Source organism: Solea solea, chromosome 6, assembly GCF_958295425.1.
Source record: "Solea solea chromosome 6, fSolSol10.1, whole genome shotgun sequence".
In the NCBI taxonomy this organism is placed as follows: Eukaryota; Metazoa; Chordata; class Actinopteri; order Pleuronectiformes; family Soleidae; genus Solea; species Solea solea.
The window spans coordinates 9,616,044-9,637,989 of NC_081139.1; the positions used below are offsets into that span (position 1 = coordinate 9,616,044).

A 21,946-nucleotide genomic window follows, 5' to 3' on the forward strand; every position below is an offset into this window, starting at 1 on the left:
TATGCCCTTAAATGACTCATTTCCATAATATTGTGGCTCCGCCGTTAATTGATGAATATAACAAGCGAAGTACAGAGCGACAAGACAGTCGCCACCAGTAATGAAAAAGAAGTGACAGGACAATGTGACGGCACTTTCCTGGGGAATAAGTAAATTGCACTTCGCCTAAATATAATTAAGTCACTCCCTAATTAAATGTCTATCAAAAAAGTCTCACCCAAAAAACCAAACAAAAAAACCACCAGACTTTGTGGATTATTTTTTGAAATCTGTGCCCAGGCTCTTTTCTGTGTTCATTTCATGCACCGTTATGGCCAGCTTTGTTCTGTCATCCATCCTGACCGTGTTGTTGTGCTCTTACTTTTCATGACACGCTGCAAACAAATGGAACATCACTCTGTGTTTTCATAACATCAGAGCTGCACACCCTCTGGCAAACTGAGGAGCGGGCGGCACTGTCATCTGGAAAAATGCACGACATCTGGCACCGTCGCCACGACTACTGGCTGTTGGCTGGCATTGTAACGTATCCTTTCCCCGGCTGAAGGAGCGAGGGGCTGAGCATCTGGCACAGAAACATAATTACTAATGACCGGCAGGAAAGTGCAGCTGAAGGGCTGATGTTTACAAATATGCTTCCCACATGCTGGTTATTCTTCCCCACAGATTAATGCTTCTGTTTGTTTGTTTGTTTGTTTTTTTCTTGACCGGTAATCTATCTCAGACATGGCTACGCTCGTTGGCAGGACATCCAGAATGATCCGCGCTATGCTATTCTGAATGAGCCCTTTAAGACTGAAATGCACAAGGGCAACTACCTGGAGATGAAGAACAAGTTCCTGGCTCGCCGCTTTAAGGCAATCTTTGACTTTGCGTCATTACAAATGATCTAATGAAGTCAAGATCACTGCCTCTTGTATTTTCCTCTGCTGGTCACTGTGGTTCACGCTCTCCATCTCTTACCTCTGTGTGAAGCTGTTGGAGCAGGCGCTGGTGATTGAGGAACAGCTGCGGCGGGCGGCCTACCTGAACATGACCCAGGATCCCAGTCACCCGGCCATGGCTCTCAACACTCGCTTCGCTGAGGTGGAGTGTCTGGCAGAGTCCCACCAGCACCTGTCCAAAGAGTCTCTGGCTGGGAACAAGCCTGCCAACGCGGTGCTGCACAAAGGTCGGAAAAATAGCAACGGCTATCATTTGTCAGAATTTCTGCCTCATCTGCCAAAGGAAAAAATAAGACTGCATGGCTTTTACAGGACAAAATCAGTATAATTTCCACAACCACCCCCTAAAATGATTCATATCTGAGAAATAACAGATTTGTTGGGTCAGAGTGGCCCAAATACAGGACTCAACACGGGGCAAAGTTCCATAAAATAGTCCAAAAAAACAAAAACAAAAAAAACAAAACAACTATGACACACAATCAAGGTAAAGGAAAAAAGGTAAAGGGAAAAAATAAGCAAATCAATACCAAGGTACAAAGAACAAGGGAAAACAAGGCTGACACATGAACAGAAAGCCAACAAGAAGAACTGGAACTGACAACGGGGAGACACAGACAGTAAATATTCAGGTGAGAGTAAATAACAACAATTAAAACAGAGTCTAATCTTTGGAAACATGAGAAAAGAACAGCAATGTAATACAGGGAGTAATGTGAGGAGAACAGGAAATCAACATCACCAAAACAGAGTCCAACTATACAGAAACTAAGGCTTCACCAGGGTCAATTATGACAATGTTTTCAAAGCATTTTTTGTTCTAATACTTGACTATTTTCCCTTTGGTGTTTCTCGTGTTCTATTTGAGCAAAACAGGTTTTCTTTGTCCAGCGTGAGTTACAAAGGAAAAGTGCCTCAGGATGTTTCCACAGCTTCTAATTGGCAGCAATTAAAGATCCTTCTTTTCTGACACAGCAATGTCATTTTAATGTTAATATGACTTTCTGTCAAAACATGCCAACAGAGATAAGGAGGATGAAAGTGTGGGAAGAGGCCAAAGCCAAAGACTATCAAAGTGAGATGTTAAAATGTTTTTGTTTGAAAATGGTGCTGCCTGTGACACTGACTGACTTATTTATCTGTCACTGAAGTTTTTATCTTTTATTTTTATGGCATTTAGTTCTAGACAGTTTTCATTTTTTAGGTCATAGCTCGCACATCATTTCTTTTCCTTTTTAAATCTATTTATTTGAAGTTTTTTTTCCCCCTGCATTTCTTTGTCTCATGTATCTCACGTGTTGTGGTCTTACAGTACTGAACCAGCTGGAGGAACTGTTGAGTGACATGAAAGCGGACGTCACGCGGCTGCCCAACATGCTGTCCAGGATCCCACCGGTGTCAGCGCGACTTCAGATGTCTGAGCGGAGCATCCTGAGCCGCCTCACCAGCCGAGGCAGCGAGCCTCCACCGCAGCAGGTGAGGTGGTGAGATGCGGTGGTCAACGGTGGTCAGCGGTGGTCAGCGGCGGTCAGACGGCCTCAGTGAACTTGATACCTTCTCTGTGGTGTTATTCAAGATTCAAGAACTATTGTGATTCTGTAGCACAACACAATAGCTTTTGGAAAACTTTCATTGCTGCATTTGAAACCCAAAATACAGGAAATAACAATGTCATTTAAAAGCAGAGTTCAAATAGCTAACAATAAAAAAACTATCATTATGTAAAATAAACTTCACCAAATACCCACATTTGAGCCAACCACTAAAACTAATGCTTTTGTTCAGGAATGCAAGCAAAATAAATATAATTTCACATCTTAATCAAGGAATAATAATCTGCTTTACTATTTTTTTTTGTAAAACACTGAATTTGAAAATTCATGGATAACAGTCAGTCAGTCATCATCTACCGCTTTATCCTCTACCAGAGGGTCGCGGGGGGTGCTGTGCCAATCTCAGCTACATCGGGCGATAGGCGGGGTACACCCTGGACAGTTCGCCAGTCCATCGCAGGGCCACACACAGATAGAGACAAACAACCATTCACTCTCACACTCACTCCTATGGTCAATTTGGAGTGTCCAATTTACCTATCCCCACATTGCATGTTTTTGGACTGTGGGAGGAAGCCGGAGTACCCGGAGAGAACCCACGCACACACGGGGAGAACATGCAAACTCCATGCAGAAAGGCCCTTGTTCCAACCGGGGCTCGAACCCGGGTCTTCTCGCTGCAAGGCGAGAGTGCTAACCACTACACCACAGTGTGGCCCTACATTGGGTGGTGGTCTAATACATTTACTTAACAAATATTATGACAAAATGCCGTTGTATTATTATGTACAAGCTATTCCTCTGTTTTATTTTAAAGTTATAGAATCATGAGATCACGATCACTGTTTGCTCTGTTAGACTTTCACGTGAGGAGGAAACTACTAGGACTGTGGTATAGGGTTAAAAATCCTTTGTAGTGTTATGTAGGCATAATTCCGGAACCACATTATTCCCTCAAAAACCAGGGGAGACTCTCTATTCCCCATTGAAAAGTTTCCCCAGGTGTAATGTGAAAAAAATCAAAAAATCTAGTTGTTTGTCTCCATCACTGAGCCCCACGTTTCAATCCCGAAGGATTTCACAAACTCTATCGTCTCATTACTCTCACGTGTCCTGCACCTGTTCTCCACAGCTGAATGTGTTTTATTTCCTTGTTGGGATTCATCACGTGTCTTGACTGTGCATCTTGAGTTTGCTATGCTCAGTTCTTGTTGTAACCACGGAGACGGCCAGCGTTTACTCCTCCGTGCTCGGTGACAGCCAGTGGCCAGAGGTGTTTTTTTTTTTTTTCCTGGTTGTTGTTGCGTCCATGTCTCCGTTCTTGTGAACACAATATCTCTAGAGGAAATGACCAAGATTCAGTTGAACTTAATGGATGAACTTTAGTAGATTTTGGTTGTCAATGGTCACAGTTGTCAGATATAAACTGATCTTCATGTGTGTTCCTCAGCCTTTCAGCCAGGGAGGCTTTGGCTGCTCTCAGATGTACGGCAGCAGCTTCGGTGGTGGATTTCGAGGACACGGTGGACAGCCCATGGTGAACTACAGTCAAATGCCTCTGGGACCTTATGTCAGTGGTAAGCATTTATACTTTACAGTAGATTAAACGTGTCTCAAAATTGTAGCGTGTCATTTTTAAACATAAACACGTCCTTGATATTCAAACCACTGTCCAGTCCCGTGTCACATTTTTGTGCTGCACACAGGAAGTGATTTGCTTTTTTGTCAAGACAGATGGATGCAACAGCAACAGATGCAAACAAGGACCCACGGAAAGTTTAAGAAGTGAATTTTACTGCTCAAAAAAAAAAACCACGATGATTCAGCAGTTTGACAGGAGAAACACTTCTTTCCCTTGTCCACTCCTGTCAAACTCTCCCTCCGTCAGGTCTTGACAGAGACTGTTTTCAGATCAAGGACACAGCAGACTAATGATTTTACAGATTATAGTTTAGAGCTGTAATTCCATTCACAGTGAACATGGGCTTTGTGTCAAAAAATACAATTTGTACCACCACTAATTCACACTAGACGAGAGTTAGAGTTATTTCCACTACTTGCACATAATTACAAAATGATTTCACTTTGCCAATATATGATGTATTTGGATGTGCCGCTAAATTAAATGTGAGGTGCAACATTACAAAAAAATAAAAAATTTAAATTGGCGAGAAGATCTGGCACTGACAATTAAGCGAGACATTAAATATTTAATCCCCAATGCTGGGACTTTGTTTTAGACTTTTTTTTTCCACATATCTCATCATTTACTTTCTATAAATTCAAGTTTATTTTCTGTCCTCTCTCTCTAGTGTCCTCAAATGGTCCCCCACCACCTACAAGCCATCTGGACAAGAAGTCACTTGAATCCTTGAGAGACGTGGTCACACCTGACCTCAAGTCAGGCAAACCGAGTGATGTCATCTGTATTGAAGACTAGACACGCTCTGAAATGCTGCCCTGAGGTCAGAAACTCCCTTGGATGGAACCTGTCTGGACAACAGCTGCCCATCTCTTTCTGCTACACCATGTCCTCTCTCTCCCGCTCCTTCCTGACTGAACGACATGAAGCTCTCTGCTGTTGACGGAAAAAGGCCGTTCCCTTTTTGATTAATGCAGATGTGTCTATCTTAACAATTGCACTTTTATCTTTTTTGTGGATCATATACGTAAGTATTTCAGTAGAGGAGAAGATGAGAAGGGAAGGCGCACCTTTCCTGATAGAGGATGTTTTTTTCCGGCCCTTCAAAAACTCCAGTTGGCAGTACTGAGTTTGTGATGCTCTTGGAGTGTGTGTGTGTGTGTGTTTTATCTGTGCCAGCCTTGACTGTTTGATTCTGCGCGCCCTGCTGCTTTTATCCATCTACCCACTCATTGTACACTGTGACTGTGCCCCACTGGAGCTTTTTCTCTGTGAAGAGGAGTGGTGTCAAGGGTGTCTTCAATCATAGTTTGACAGGAGAGGGCCAGTATCGTTACTTTAAACTAATGTGTTTTTGTCCTTCATTGTTGTAACCAGTGGAGAAAGTATTGATTTAAATGCATCACAAACTATTATCATGTATGCAGTAGCTGGACACAGTCTGTCTGAATCCTCTTAAGACTGCCACCCTCTGGTCATTTGCAGACACTGGACTGCAGCACCTGTGAGGGTTGGCCTCTTGTACTGTATATACTCAGAGACTGCTGTTGATTTTACCTCACATAGGCCTAATCATAGTACAATATGTAAACATACGTGGATGAAACCATGCGTGTGGCTCGGCCTCAAATAAGGAGAAACGGGGCCGAGCAGAGGAAGCTGCAGAGGAGGCAAAAATGATGGAGACTTGTGTATGGTACAATATTTGTGATTCTTTCTGTATTTGAATGTTAGTGGCTGTAGAAGTTAACCCTGAGGTCACAACCAGTGGAACTGCACTAGTGGAATTATTATTATTATTATTATTATTTTTCTTTTTTCTTTCAGGGGGAGGGGGTTGCAGCAGCAGTTAGTACAAATACAAATCCTCAAAAGGGCTTTAGTTTTTAGATCCTGCTTCTTGACTTTTGTTTGAATTCCCATGAATTTGATTTGTCCCCTTAAATGAAATGGTCTATTGCTGTTCTGTTCATTCATTAACATTGTATTATCATAGCCTATAGAAGGGTTTCTGTCACGGTACTTTCGCAGGTGATTATAAAATTCACCCATTTTATATACTCTCTGCGATGTGAAAAGGTATCTCTGTAATTTCATGTAGACTATTATTATAATATCATGTTGATTAAGTCAACAGAACAAGACGAAGGGCAGTACGATGATGCACACATGCGACACAGGAGCTCAGCAAGTTAGTATAGGTCTCGGGCCCATGTAATGACATCACCACACAGCATTTAAAATAGTTGTTTTAGATTAAGAGGTTGTTTATTCTTTTCCCCCGTAGTGAATGCAGGAGATCTTGTTCTTTTTTTTATATACATATATATAACTTGAGGGAGAAGCCAATGCTGCCTTCTGAAATATGTAGGGGACATGTCCCCCTCCCCCCCCCCCCTCCATAAATGACACCCCTGGACTGCATTATAAACAAAAACACATCTGGTCTACGTCCACACACACAGTTTTAAGTGGAGAGTGGATTTCTTTTCTTTTCTTCATACATCCTTGAGGTTTTCCCAGTTCTATTTTCAGTGTGAAGACTACAGCAAGGCCTTATGGTGCAGTTTGAACCTAAGTCCTAGTATTTGTGACATAACGAGATTTTGTTTCACTCTCTTAGTGTGAAATTAGATTAATTTGGTGCCATGAAACGAGATGATGGAGTATAACGTGTTCTACGCGGTGTTCTATTTCATCCACAGGTTTGTGAATGAGTGTAAGTATTATTGTCACAGTGTGAACTCACATTTGAAGGACGTTTTCTCTGTATAATATCAGCTCTGAAGGACCAGTGTTGCACAACATTACTCTCAGATATTGTGATTCTTTCAAAGGCAGCAGTTAATGCCTATTGCTTTTCCTGGCGTGAAGGCACTTCAGCATTGTATATCTACATATCTAGTCCATGCCATCTATTATTGCTATGTGCTTTAGTGACTGTCCACTAAGTAAAGCAATCTTTAATAAAGCCATGCTTACTATTTCCATTTCTATGAAGACGTCGCTCAAACATTTGGACTCAAAGTGAACATTTCTGTTGACATATTTGTCAATTTTTTTTTCTTTTTCCAAAGATCAGTGACATTAACAGTGTGTATTATTTTATTGTCATTGCCACAACGCTTATTGGCCATTTTTTTGGAATGATGACTGTGACTGGGCTAATCTAAACTGAAGAGAATGTTGTACAGAGTTGGTGAGTGTATTTTCCTAATCTCTTTTTGCTAAATTAATTGATTGTCTTGAGGTGCTCTCATCCGACCTCTTTTCACTTACTTAGACTGTGTGACTGCAGCCTTCTTGCCCTTCAATTCTCGGACATGGAACTGAGTCACAAAACATCACCTGACCATGACATGACCCGTCATATCACTTTATGCCCCTGTTCTCCATTAACCTTAAGCAGTGCTTGTTTACACTGTTTCTGTTTCATTTCATCACTTATTCGACCATGACATGTATTGGGTTGCTTGACAGATACAACCTCAGAAACATGTAAATACTTGAAGGATTTTTCTGGAGATTAGTCCATCTCCTATAGATTTATGTATCAAACTGAAAAAAAAAAAAGATGAATGTTGGCTGGATGGTGTTGCCATAGAACTGCAGTGTGCACCATCTGTGCTCATCAGTCAAAATCATGTCTTTCCCCTCTGGAGTGATGACATCAAAAACATACCGCAAAGAAATGCAATCAAACTGAAGTCAGTATGAATGTAGAAAAAGAGGCTTCAGTCTAATATTATAAATATGTTAACAATGTATGTACATGCTTATTAACATGGCTTCAAAAGCTACCAAAAGACCCTAATAAAAGGCACCTTTGTTGCAGTGAATGCACAGCATGTGAAGCGTTTGATATGACGGTTCACTTTAAGGAGACTGTAGTGTATCTAGCATTTACAGACAATGAGCTCCAGGCAGTGTTATGGTTCTGATATTTGTTTTGTATAGCAATTGAATGAAGAAAAGAAAAAAAAAGTGAATTGTCATCTTTTAATTTGTATTCTGTGTATTTGTTCAATGTGTTTTAATAAATCTTCTGGAGAACAGTAACTTTTGTTGTGATTTGTTTTTAGTCTGTAAATGGCTTCAAATTCAAATAGAAACAGTGGTGTCGGTAGTGAGGTCAAAAATAGCACACGGGTGTCGCTGACACAGTCAACAGCCACAGAATCGTCTAACGACAAAAAGAGTGCGGCACCAGAATTACCAGTCCTCAGTATTACTCTGCAGATTCAAATTGCACGATCAGCACGTAGTCATGATTATATATTCTACATTCATTTAATTCATTAGCACAACAGTATGGAAAGAGCTGTGTAACCAGGTTTTCCAACCACATTATAATATTATGCAATACTAATGTTTTAATTCTGTAATGGTTGATACACCAGCATTTTGAAGCTCTTTAACCAAAATTATATTTTTAATGCTAAAATACAATTATTATTGTTATGCATGAATGTCCAAATGTACTGTTTCCCAAGCCCCCCCCCCCACAAATAATAAAGCACATTATTATTCTTGATTAAGATGTCAAATTATAGTTATTTACTTGCATTCCCGAACAGAAAAGTTAATTTTAATGGTTGAATGTTTATGCTTGATTCATTTATGACCACTCAGAGAAGAAGCCCAGTGAGCCGGCAGCTCAAATTTGGGTATATAAAGGTGAGTTCAGTTTGTTATTTGCCAAATAAATATAAATATACACATTCATATGTATATTAATATGTATATTAATATACATATTAATATTAATGTTGATATTTCCTCATTTTTATCACTGGTGGTCTAGTACATTTGGTAAGCACTGTATCTGTATATGTAATAAGTAAATAAATTAATAAATAAGATGATACATACTGATATATTGACACCAAATAGTTTTTTTTTAACTGTACCAGAAACAAATGCCCAAAACGATGCATTACAAAATTATAATCATCCAAAAATACAATATTAATGTCATTTTCATACAAACAGAGAAAAAAAAGAAAAAAAAAGAAACACACCTGCAGTCCCATACGGAAGTGCAGTGAGACACAGGATTGGCCCCAATTCCTTTAATCCGGCCCACATGTTTGTAGTCTCTCCACTGATTGGTTCACATTCCGGTTCCTGGTCTTTTCATTAGCTGCATGCTTACCTTTGTCACTCTGCCATTGGCCCGTTATGGCGGCGAGCCCGCCCCCTGCTCCGTGCTGCTCTGTGCTGCTGCTGCCTGCACAGCAGCAGGGGTCTGGAGAGTGGGAGGAGGGAGCAGAGAAAAGAAAGGACAGAAAAGAGGCTGGAGGAGCTGAAGGGGGGGAAGAGGAGCCATTTATTTATTTTTACAAAAAGAAAAGAAAAAAAGAGGGGGACAGAGAGACAAGAGAGAGGGAGGAACATATCAAGAGGGGCAGGGAGAAAGGGGAGGGAGCACAGAGGGTTACCTCATCCTGAACTGCTAGTGTTCACGGTGCAGTGGAGAAGTTGTGGGAAAGTAAACAGCAGAGGAACTGCAGCCTGTGTTCAGCCACTGGCAGCCTTCACAGCACACCATAAAGATGAGTGTGCTGAAGCCGGCACTGTGCTAAGAGTTCATGGGAGGCTCCCAGGATTAACCAGGTTCACCAGGGTGTGCCTGAAGCTTGTTGGAGGACACACTACTGAGGAGAAGGAGGTGAGACGCATTTACTGTTATGTTTGTTGTCCTAAAGACTTCTTCTCCCCTCTCTCTTCCCTTTGTTGATTCTCCCACTCAGCATGGTTAGCATGTTGCAAAGACTGCAGCTTTGTCCAGTGGATGGAGAGGAGTTGGGGGGGTGGAGGTTGTGCTGGTGCTGGTGCTGGTGCGTTTGCCCCTCTGTCTCTCATGAGGGCAGCTGGAGGAGGAGAGGATGAGTGGGGATGACAGATACCTGTGTGGCCCTTGTGGCAGTGCACACACACACACACTCATGGACGATTAAACCTGAGTCTGTCTCACAGAGCCGGCGGGGCTACACGAGTGTGAGGCCTTGTTATGATAGCTCCTAGTTTCTGACACAGACACCAGGAAGCATGAGTGAGAGACTGCTGCTGCTGCGGCTGCTGCTGCTGCTGCTGCCTCATCCCAGACCCACACCTCTGGCCGGCTGTTTTTCAGCAGCACTGCACAGCTCTGTCAAAGCCCGGGGCTATAAAAAAGAGGCCTGGGCCTGGTCTTAACCATTCCAGTTTGACGGTTGCTTCCCATACTACAATAGCCCCTCCCAGGATGGATTTCACGCTGCCTCTATTCTGAACAAAATACAGAGAGGAGACGGGGAGGAGAGGGGTGAAGGGGGGAGCTGAGGGACCTCTGACCAAGTTTCTAATTTGCATTTAGTGCTAGGGAACAGTTTACCGGATGTCCAAGACCCTTTCTCTTAAGAAACTTCATGGACTCACTGCACTGGACTTTTTTTTCCCCTCCTCTTTTACAGTCCACCACTTCCGAAGGACATTAACAACCCATGCATGCTTGGCCTGAAGCTGCCACAAAGACTTCTTCTCTTCTCTATCAATGGGAACCCTCTGCCTTTTTGCCACAAATCCACCCATTACCACTTACACCCATGCAATCATATATGCACGCAGATTGACAGTGAGTCATATGACAGTGGAGACACACCTGCCAGACGTTTATTGGTGTGCTGTGCTTTGGTAGACATTCCTCTGGGAATGTCAGATAATTAACTCGTGGCAGGAATTTGGGGGATGTTTGTAAGTCGAGGCTTATCTGCAGTATTTTCCGGTTACATGTTGCCCAAACATGACTTACTGTGCTTCCTGCCGACAACAGCGACTCAGCCACACACAAATGTTTTAATTGATATCTGGACCCTGAGCAAACAGGCCACAGAACTTTGAAGATTTCCTGAAAACAAAGCGAAGAAGTTTATTTTCCGTGTGTGATTTAATCGACACCTCAAAGGAGCGGCTACACCTCTGGAGCACTGCTGGTGTAAGTCAGCTCAGCTACCTGAAGCTGCACAATCACATAAACACCCAGTGACCTAGTAACCAGAGCAACAGCTGACTGTGCAGTTCAGCTCCTGATCACAGCACAGGCCCCAAAACGAGTTGTTTTCACCTTGTGAGTCTGTGTGTGTTTGTGTCATCGTGGAAAAATGTGGTCCTGGAGACACCGACTGTCGTGGGAACTGCCACTGGAGCAGATTTCAGTCGTTCAGCCTGTTGTTTATGTTTTGTCACCACCAGACTGAATCGTGCTAAATCCAGCCCTGAAACGTTACAGGTGTGTAACTGAGATGTGAATCTGAGGTTGTGTTTAAAGAGTGTGGTCTGACCATTCTACCATTCTACTAATGACTAGTCTTGTGTCACAACTTCTCCATTTAATGGATGTGGCTGCTGGTTTCCTCCTCTACTTAACAGCTGGTTACGTCTAACATTTAAGGTCTGCACACTTTAAGTTAAGTGCAGTTCAACTATTGCTCTTCTGAGATGTAGATTTAAAGGTCCGGTGTGTAAAATATAGGTGAAATTATGATTTAGGAGTCAGGTCAACTTTAGAGAGGCCACCATTTTGGAGAACCATGTTTTATAATTGACCACAATGGACAAAATAAACATCTTTTGAGCTCATATTTTGTTGATGGAATGAATAAAACACTGACAAACAAATTAAATTAAACATATTTCATCTCACATGAGTCTGAAATTGAGCTGTGAGCAAATCTGAGCTTCCATAAAAGTTTAACGCACTGAAGTAAGACGTTTGATTTGGTTGCTCAGCTTTCCCTATATGTCATGAAATAAGTAACAGGAATAAAGCGCAATATTTTCATTTTTAAAATACTGCATGGTAGCAGTATTGAACCACATGGTTTTCCTGTCGAGGTTGATTCATGATATATAATGACTTATCGGTTGGTGGAAAAAAAAGTTGGTCTTCTTTGAATCCGGACAAGCTGTGTCACGTCTGAGAGAATAATGATGTGCCATCTTGCCTTGAGCTTAGATCCTGTAATTGTGGAGCTTAAAAGACATTTACATAAAGATGTCTAACTTGATTTTTACCCCTGTATTGGCCCCATTATGCTTCTTTTGTGCCCTTTATTCTACTCTCTCATGCTGTCTCAGGAGAATTTAATAGCCTCTGCATTGAAAGGTGTGACTGGCAGCTGAAACCCAGGATCTCTCAGCTTCTGAGACTGCTCCTTCTTCATGCTTGTCCGTTTTGATTCCTCCAACTTCACAGGAGCACACCGCTAAAATGCTGTTGTACCCTTTCAAAGTGTGGCATGTTCATAGAGAAGGACTAATGATAGATATTAGATATATATAAGAGAAGAGTTTAATGGTATTTCAAGTAGGTCAAAAGTCCCTGCAGTAATCATCTGTCCATTATTCCATTTGCAATTCTGCTCATGTGTTGAGGGTTGCAGGGTGAGCTGGATCCCGTCCCAGCTTGACACTGGGCAAGAGGCGTAGTACACTCTTGGCAGGTTGCAAGTCTTTATCAATGCGAGCCAGCATTCTGCTCATGGTCACACCTATGGGTAACTCCACAGTTCCCGATTAACCCAACCCTCGCTGAAGTTCACACAGAGAAAGTCAGATAAGTCAAACACGAACTGTAGATTCATTTTCAACGGTAATTGACGACCTAGTCAAGCCACTGCAGATAAATTTCACTGGATTTCACTGGATTTAATGTCTTCAAGTAAAATACTTCACGTAATCGATTCACTTTTAAAAGTAGTAGTTTTACCTGATGAACCGGACAGAGAATTTCCTGGACACCACAGTAACAGCACACACACTGTACGTCCAGCCCAGTAGACTATAATGCTGTGTGCACTAATGGCAGATGGGAGGTGGATGTGACTCCCACTGTGTCCTTGAGTAATGTGCCACCGCCAACACATCACGGCTGTTGTGGAGTGACATTACTGGTGCTGCTCTGTACAGCAGAGGGCACGTCAAGGCCAGACCGGCTCCTGAATGAATAATAACATCCCCAAATGTCTTTACAGCAGCATGCTTGACGGCAAACCTGAAGGAAAAGTGTAAACTAAAATGTGCATAGATGGTGTTTACTGTGTGATATTACATTCAACAAGGCCTTTGTCTTTGAACATCATTTTAAAAGACAACCTTTAAAATATTCATCACAGTTCTAATATATAATGTTATAGGCTTAGTTTCCTTTATGTTCAAAAGTCTTACAGGGCACTATATTTAAGTGAATCCACAAAATCTGTCTGTGAGCAGCCTCCCACTCAGATTGTAATTCCTCTTGACAGCCAAAGACAGAGATATTCCTTTTTTTGCAGTTCCCTAAATTGGCCCAGTCAAACTTGTATCTCTTGATAGGAAGTCCTCAGGGAAGCTTTAGAAACAACGAGCGTCAGAGGCGGAATCATCCTTGCCTGGCACTGTTTGTTGTCGCCAATGGTCCGCTGCTCTCTCATTGTCAGTGAAATGCGTCAGTGTGCCACTTTCTTTTTTTTTTTTTAAGCAAAATCCTTAAGAAAGGGTGCTCTCAGTGACTCCCTGTTAGATTTTCCAACGCTGTTTATTCAGTCACCACCAGCTGCTGTTCTAATCCATTGTCTATTGATACAAGTGGCTGCCAGTGACCAATGGCTGTGGTCTGTCTGGAGTTGGACAAACATGGCCCTCTGTAAATTAATGGCCAGAAAGTCCTGACTGAAAACTTTGGATATGGTTACTGGTCAGGAAACATAGCACAGTATGGAGCTGAAGCAGAGAACATAGGATTTATGGACTACTTTTTTACAAGAGCTGTATTTAAAAAAAAATAAAATAAGTAACCTGTTGTGCCATCGATGAACGTTAACACATTTATTCCTCACTATGCTTTACAATTGCCCTCCACTCATTACCATATCACCATATTTGGTACACAGTGGGGGAGTTTTCAGAGCTCCACAGTATATAGGTCAGGGACAGGGTGTGTAGGAATTGGTTTCATCTCTATTCTGTGATGTATCTTATTTCCCCTCAAGAATAGCTTTCACACAGCACCACTCCCACAGGTCTTTATTTTTCCAAGTCTGTTTGATGACTTGTCCAAATACCCTCCCACAAAGAGAATTGCAGAGAATACCTGTCGTTATGATTGGTAGGAGTAATCTTTTGTATTGTTTCTCCTTAACTGAAGATCTGTTTAAGGCACCTACTGAATGTGACATCCTCAATTATATATTCAAGATATTAGAGTTTAGTTTTAATGTGTGGGTGTATAGTGGCAATAACTTTCAATTAAACCTCACATTCTTAGTGACATTCTTCCAAATGTGTCCATTCTTGAACACTAACATGTTCTAGTAACAACAGTCGGCATTGCCATGGTACAAATGACCTGTGAGCTAATCAGTGCTGCAGTGACGAATGTAGAAACAATGCTCACTGAGGCTGAGCAGAAGTTTTCCCTCCACAAAAGAGTCATTGTTAATTTGAGTGGGACGACTGAAGAAACTCTGTTTGTGTCACAGAGGCGGTAACTGGGTCCAAAGGCTGCAGTGGCATATTGTAATCAGGCAGAATACTTAGTTCTAAAGCTGGCAGTTTGTCTTAAACACATACTCCATGTTAGTTATCCAAAGTTCAAAGACTCACATGTTCTGTGCTGCCGTTCCGACAAAATACAACGGAGCTGTCAGCCTGTAAAAGATAAGTAGTGCTGTAACTGACATTATGACAAGCCCCTGTATTCAGGTTAAACAGTAAGTGCTGACAATGACTCTTACAATACACAAGCAGCATGTTTCGGGGATGTATTCCTGCACAGCTGGCCCGGGTTCATCTGCCCCTGCTCCATGCTGTAATTTCCCCAAAGGAGCCCAGCAAACTGTCCGATTAGGCACAACAGTGATCCATCTCTGGGGAGAAGGGTTCAGTCCAAATTTAAAATGCAAAACAGATTCTGGGTTGCAGGAGTGGCACACTAGTATGTACAGAAACAGAGCCTATGTTACTCTGTTGCCACTAAGCAGTACAGTTTGGTTCAGAGTACACATGTTGTGAACTGCACCAAAATGACTGATCTGTACCATCCCAGTTTTTGGCACCATTTCTTTAGGGTACTAAGCACAGTGGTCGGGTCAGGGTGGACCTTGTTTTCTTGATTAACAGCCACATGCCAAGAAGAAACAACACAGAATGCTGAATGTTCTCCATTTTATTTACTGTTTATTAGTTTATTAGTGAGCTACTTGTATGACGTCACACTGTTTCCGTAGCTGACGCAGCCGCTTAAATAGCTATGGAACTACAACGTACCTGTCCCACACACCCTGTGGTGAAAACCCAAGCCAGATCAGGATGTACCATTACAAACCTCACTGTGGCTGAACTGCACTGTACTATAAACCCTCCATCTGACCTTGTAATTTCATCGTAATTTTGGTTGTATAATGATAATGAAGAACCTTTTCAATTGGTGGACTTATACATACAAAATCTCCACTTTGTGAAATTCTGGAGCAAAGTTACAAAGTTTAAAGGTCCGATCCAATATACAATACTTGAGCGTAGGGCAGCAACTAACTATTATTTTTATGATCCATTAATCTGTCAATTATTTGCTCGATCAATCGAAATGTTGAACCTCGAAATGAATCATTTTAATGATTTATTTGTTATATGGAAAATATTCAGATTTAGGTCTTAAATCTGAAAACTTATTTTAATTGTTAAAAAACCCACTCAAACTCATAATCTGCCATACATTTACATGGTGAATCATTGTGCCCCCTGAGAATGCTGCATTGCACCTTTAAGTTTATTATGAAAATGTTTTTTCCCCCCATGGTTACAACTGACATTTCCATGCTTGTCTGTCCAAACCCACAGTGAAAACAAATCAGGTCCATGTTTGAAATGAGTGTGTGTCTGCACTGATTTCTAAAATATCTACGCTACACTTACAAATATTTTCATTCATAAGTGAAATGAGGTGCATGTTTTCATCTGTGTATATCTAAATTAATCCCTTCTAAGCCTCCTGCAGATTCTTTGATTTAACTAACAGTCTTTCTGCCGGCCATATGTTATGTTTGTCTTGCTCAGATTATTCTCAGCATTTTTCTACTTGTGCCAAAAATGTGGGGCAGTTATTTCTTTTTCTTTTTTTTCTTTTTTTTGTCTGTAACTGTAAATGTTCTCTTGGTCAAGTGTTTGTTTGCACCTTCAAGGTAACACTACATGGCCCTCCATGCTTTCATTTCAGCGTGACATTTTGTTTTGGAACAGACAAGTTCAGGTCCTTTTGCTTGTGTTAAGTGCATCATTGGATTTTATCTGGAAGTCATTTCACAGTGTTTTCTTCTGTAGTTACAGTATAAAGACCACATAACATGGAATTCTCTACTCTGGTTAACTTTTTTCTCTTAATCCAAACAGTTTGAGAGGCGGAAGTTCAAATGCATTAAAACCTATTTTGGAAGTCAAGCAACATCCTGGGTTCAAATTCTTTAGCTGTTCATTTGTAGTAAAGATATTTTTATCTCATTATTCACTATCTCTAATAATCATGGACCTTATCTTTTTCAAAGCTTTAATCTTAAGGGATTTCCAGGTCTCACTTTTAACTGAAAACAGTTCACATACACTTACATTTTATCTTTTTTTTTTTTTTTTCCCTCAGTGATTATGTCAACCGTGATGTCTCAGCAACCGCCGAAGGAGGACGAAGAGGAGGATGATGAGGAGCAAGGGGAGGAGTTTCAGTTTGACGACAGCACGGATGAGGATACGTTTTGTGAGGACAGTAGAGGGACCGGCTCGGACTGTGTGGCCTCTGTGCAGGTGTCAAACAAAGAGGACAGCGGGACATCAGAGAGTGTGTCACAAACAATCACTGACAGTAAACAACTCCCCAAAGCTTCGCCTCCTGCTGGACAGGAGGGGGACATCCCAACCAAGGCTGTAACATTCATTTCTACGGCAGGTAAGACGTTTTCTGTTTTTTTTAAAACAATAACTGCTGATTTGCTTTTCGGTTTTTGATGAGCTCAATATTATAATTCCCGCTTATTCTATGATGGTTATAAGGGCAGTTGAAGCCGCTTACAAACACCATATGTTGTTATTTTCTTAAGTAAAAGTACATGATCAGTCTATAGAAATTAAGGGAATTTAAGGGAAAGAACCCCTCCTTACCTCTTACATTACATTACATTACATGTCATTTAGCAGACGCTTTTATCCAAAGCGACTTACAATAAGTGCATTTAAACATTTGGGTACAAATAAGAGCTAGAAATAAGTAAGAGCTTCAAGTAAATCAAACTATGAAGTGCTAGTCATAAGTGCGATAAATGTTTTATTTATTTATTTATTTATTTATTTATTTATTTTTTGTCGTCGTCGTTATCGTCTTAGTCGAGGTAGAGTCGAAAGAAATGTGTTTTTAGTCGGCGGCGGAAGATGTGGAGGCTTTCTGCTGTCCGGATGTCGATGGGGAGCTCGTTCCACCATTTGGGAGCGAGGACAGTGAACAGTCTCGAGTTCTGTAAATGCCTCTGCGAACTCATATGTATGTATGAAAAGTTAAAAACAATGGCCACATAATATGTACAATTCACCAAAATGTAGTGAAGGTGTAAGTAATGTAAAATGACAGCATAATAACCTGTGAGGGTGGATTCTCTTTGTGTGTAGACTTGTTAAAATAAATGTAGGCATGCATAAATAAATACTTAATCTGAAATGTATTGAAGAAGAAACATAAATAAGCTGAAGTCAGTGCAGGTTTGACAGATTGTATAGAGATATGTCATGTTTTCAGAAGTGTAGTCGTATGAGTTATTGATATTTTATCAACACTGTCTTTGCTGTGTTCGTTTTTGTGGCTCCACACTTTCTCTCACTGATAACATGGATGCTGCCAGTGACAAGATGGGGAAAAAAAAAACCTCAATGTTGCTCCTTCACTTAATGTCATGTGAGCAGAGTTTACTTTTTCCTTAACCCTTAGTGTATCTGTGGATCTATCATGGATCTGTGTAATTTGCTGTGGGAATAATACACAACTCCTTATATGGACATCCTGGGGATGTGTGTCCATAGGTCACATATTCAGGCTTTAAAAAAACATCTTCTTATGTGTTGTTGAGTCAAAGTTATGATTCATTTGATATCACATTTTTAGTAGTGATATAAAGTAGCAATAATTGTGCAGAAATCCCAAAATAGGCCGGTTTTCTCTTCTTTTTGTTCATAAAAACGAGCCAAGTGAACTTTGAAATGTTATGTATTTCCAAATTTCACAAATTCAATCCAATTTTAAACATTTTGAGTGCTTTTTGCTCATGTGTGTTTATATAATTGGTTTCATTAGATTGTCTGGGGTTGTGCTGAAAAAGAAAAGGATATAAGACTCTCTATATTGCACATTCTTATAGCCTCTGTATAAACTGTATGTTTAAACATAGTAATGGAAAAAAACTGTCAAAATGCTTTGTGTTCTAAGGGTTAATTAAAAAGCTTTTTTTTCTACCAAGCCTGTGTGGTAAAAAAGTGTGCTATGGGGATGTGCAGGGGAATTCTGGGCGTTGATGATTGTGTAGTGGAGGTCTGTGATGTCATCGAGGGCTGAAAGCAGCTCAAATACCTCCCTCAGAATCCTTCCTTACCAGATGATGTGGGGTGGGACCCAAAGGAAATGGAAGATTTCTTTCAATACGCAGGACAACCGACCAAATCATTGTCAGTTTAATTGTGTCCGACACACATAAACACTTGTTGTGCCTAAACTTAACCCTAACCCTAACCTAAACCAACCCCTTAAACTAGGTCTTAACCCTGAAAAAGCTCTTTAAAGACAAAATGTCCCCACAAAGACAGGTTTTCCACGTGTTTTGCACCTCACAAAGATATAAATGCAAGTAAACACACACACGTATCATGTTTTTTTGATGGTTTGAAGTTGTGCACAAGAAGTCACTGTGGTAGTCTTTCAACTTTCCGTTAAAAACGTTAACACATTTTGCATTTCTCTTTTTTTTCCCCAGTTTTTTGGAATATGCTTTGCTGTGGAATATTTTGTCTCACTGTTGCTATTTTTTTTTTTTTTCATTTTGACAGATGTTGCAGTTAGTGAGTCACCCAACTGGTAAGTTGCTTCTGATTTCTATCATACGATGGGGGGGAAACCTTCTTAAGTGTGGTGCAGGAAATAAATCCAGTGTGTCGTGTCCCTTATGTCATGGTTACTGTACTTACATCCAAACACAGTGGGAATAAGATTTAGTGTCAATGAGAACTGGTAATGTGGGCTATAAAATCAAGTTGTTGTGCTGTTGTAGGAGGAGATCACAGGATTGCCCAATTCACCATGATTCATACATTATAATGAGATGAGCCTTCTTGTTTATACTCTCGTCTCTAAGGTTTCTGAGTTCACCGCGCTACAGTGGAGGGAAAGGGGAAAAAATGCCGTTAGAACAGTGTCGGAGCATCATTTCTTCCTAAAAGCACGAGATATTTGTCATGATAAACAATGCTTTTAGTTTTCAGAGCTGGAAAAACCCACACGTGTAACAAACAGCATTAATGTTTAAACCCAGTGAAGTAATTCCTGTGAGACAGGATCTACAAAAACAGAGAAACCGAGGAACACGGAAACACTATTCCAGAGAGATTATTCATGTTTTAATAGCATGTTTGCCTTGAGAATTAATTTGCACTATAGGGTTTGGATTAAGTTTAACTTCTACAAAGTGGATTGTATTTTTTGCGGATCCTAAAAACACCTGATGGACATCTCACTATTTAAATCTAAACTGCACAGCTTTATGCCACTGGGGGTGATTTCATTTTTTATGATTTGGCTGAAATGACACATAACATCTGTGGAATAAAAAAAAAGATAGTTCCTTCAAATACATATAGAAACATAAAAATGTAATTGATTATATAAGGGTTTTATTATCTTTCCCAGTGGAGTTATAACTGAACCTGTATAAACACCAGGTTTGTGGACAGATTGTGCACTGGTCAGGAAATAACTAATTCAATATTCACTTCTGGTATAAAGCTGATAAAAGGAAGGTGAGCAGTGACATCAGACTTTCCCACTCTTCAGGTGACTTTAGGTCCATATTTCATCTGTTCACTGGCGTCTCGCTAAAAACCGTAAAACCCATCACTCTGTGCACTAAAGTTTTAAGGAGTAAGGTGTGAGTGGGTTCATTTCCAGTCCTTTTATTTTTCTTACACAGTAAGATGGTTCTTCCCATTGGTATTTGTTTATTCTCAATATACAATTCGGGTTGAGTGGAGTTAAATAACTCCAGTGATTCAGTCAGTCAGTCAGCATCTTTCACTGAATCAAAAAGTTTGTTTCAAGGTCTCAGTGAAGGATAATCAAATACTTTATTGATTCCTCTACGGTAACTGCACCCGAGGTATGTCATCTTATTTCATGGCTCAAACGATTGGAGTCTCATGAATCGGAATAAACAATACAATAAAAGCCCCGCGGTTTCTTTTATGCAAGGAATCCACACAAACATTTGATTTGAACAGCTTGAAGCGGGCACATTATAGTAAACACACCAAAGTATATCAGAAACTTGGAATATATTCATTTTCTCTATCTCGTATATACTTTCCTTGTTCGTTCAACGCTACAATTTGATTTAATAGTGTAAAGTAAAATAAACCACTATTCCCTGTCCGCTCTGACTGCTCTGCATTTGGCCCCGTTCGTGCTTTTTAGGAAGTGTGCTCAGAAACCTCTGCTGATATTTGACTGCAGGGTTTGGATTCCTGTGAGTTTTCCTGTGCTGAAAAACGGGGGCCTTCGTTTCTGCACAGGTGTTGGCATATTGTGTCTGCTGTGTGCACATGTGTGTGTGTGTTTGTGTGCGAGATGGTGTCAGCGAGAGGTCTCGTACAGGGAGATTTCTGCTGAGTGCACATTTCCACTTAAGTCAATCGTTTGCCTTTCACAAAAGGAGCTATCAATAGCATTTTCCACCATTGAGGTGCGAGTCGCTACAGCACATCCACCAGGTCTGTCAGTAGGTCCAGGAAAAAAGTTGCCAAAATTACCCCTAAAAAAACCCACTTTTGTCAACACTGCAATGACGGCACATGAACGTGTTACAGAGATTATGCCACAGGCAGCATTTCTCTCCTGTGACTTTAATGCACACTTCAGTGTCTGATGCTAAGATTTACTTCTGTCCTTGACGGATTGTTTTAATTAAATGTATCGCCTCATCCTCAGCGACGAAGAGATTAACACAATGGGTACCATGACAACGTGGCATGCATGTGTCTGTTTAGTGCACGCAGAGTAAGAGAGCGAGAGCTTTCTTCACTTTACTTGCCCCCGCTGAAGTAGCTTTTTTTTGTTTTGCCGTCACCTTTTTAATCTACTTGTGCAGGATAAAGTGTTCAGAGTGTGCTTATTTTTCACAGCCCCCTCACTTTAATGCAATTTCCTCAGGTGTGAACGCCAAGGAAAACAGTCATACTGTACAAGCATTAAAGTCAAACATGCACGCAGATATTAAGAAACGGGCCAAATGTGCCATCCAATTTGAACGGGTGAAATCTGTATCTGGAGGGACTTGAACGTGAAGAGAGTGCAGTTGTTTATGGATGGATTTATGACCTGAGGACAAACTGAGTTCCATCAGTCTGGTCAGCACAATGCTTGTGCAGTTATATGCCCAGGAGAGACTGGGGGCAAATAGGTAGTGATATGTCATGCAGTGCTTCCCTGGCACAGTAACAAAAAGGAATTGAAAACAGCGTGAGATTTGCATTCAGGCAGCTTCTACTTGAGG

At 40.9% G+C, this 21,946-nt stretch overlaps 2 protein-coding genes across 6 annotated transcripts in view; both read left to right on the forward strand.

Moving 5' to 3' along the window:
• chd5 (chromodomain helicase DNA binding protein 5) overlaps positions 1–8,194 on the forward strand; it is a 33,746-nt gene extending 25,552 nt beyond the window's left edge. For 2 of the 4 annotated variants that reach the window (XM_058631354.1, XM_058631355.1), the window contains exons 35-41: positions 418–526; positions 725–857; positions 976–1,171; positions 1,969–2,019; positions 2,257–2,420; positions 3,948–4,074; positions 4,810–8,194. In XM_058631354.1, coding sequence (XP_058487337.1) covers positions 418–526; positions 725–857; positions 976–1,171; positions 1,969–2,019; positions 2,257–2,420; positions 3,948–4,074; positions 4,810–4,937 — 908 coding nt within the window. In that variant the 3' untranslated portion in view covers positions 4,938–8,194. The remainder of the gene's footprint in view (positions 1–417; positions 527–724; positions 858–975; positions 1,172–1,968; positions 2,020–2,256; positions 2,421–3,947; positions 4,075–4,809) is intronic. The other 2 variants (XM_058631356.1, XM_058631357.1) reach the window with 1 other exon arrangement.
• Positions 8,195–9,453: 1,259 nt separating this feature from the next.
• Positions 9,454–21,946, forward strand: part of arhgef10la (Rho guanine nucleotide exchange factor (GEF) 10-like a) — a 100,086-nt gene continuing 87,593 nt past the window's right edge. For both annotated transcript variants that reach the window (XM_058631447.1, XM_058631448.1), the window contains exons 1-3: positions 9,454–9,810; positions 16,792–17,094; positions 19,233–19,260. In XM_058631447.1, the coding sequence (XP_058487430.1) occupies positions 16,797–17,094; positions 19,233–19,260 (326 nt within the window). In that variant the 5' untranslated portion in view covers positions 9,454–9,810; positions 16,792–16,796. The remainder of the gene's footprint in view (positions 9,811–16,791; positions 17,095–19,232; positions 19,261–21,946) is intronic.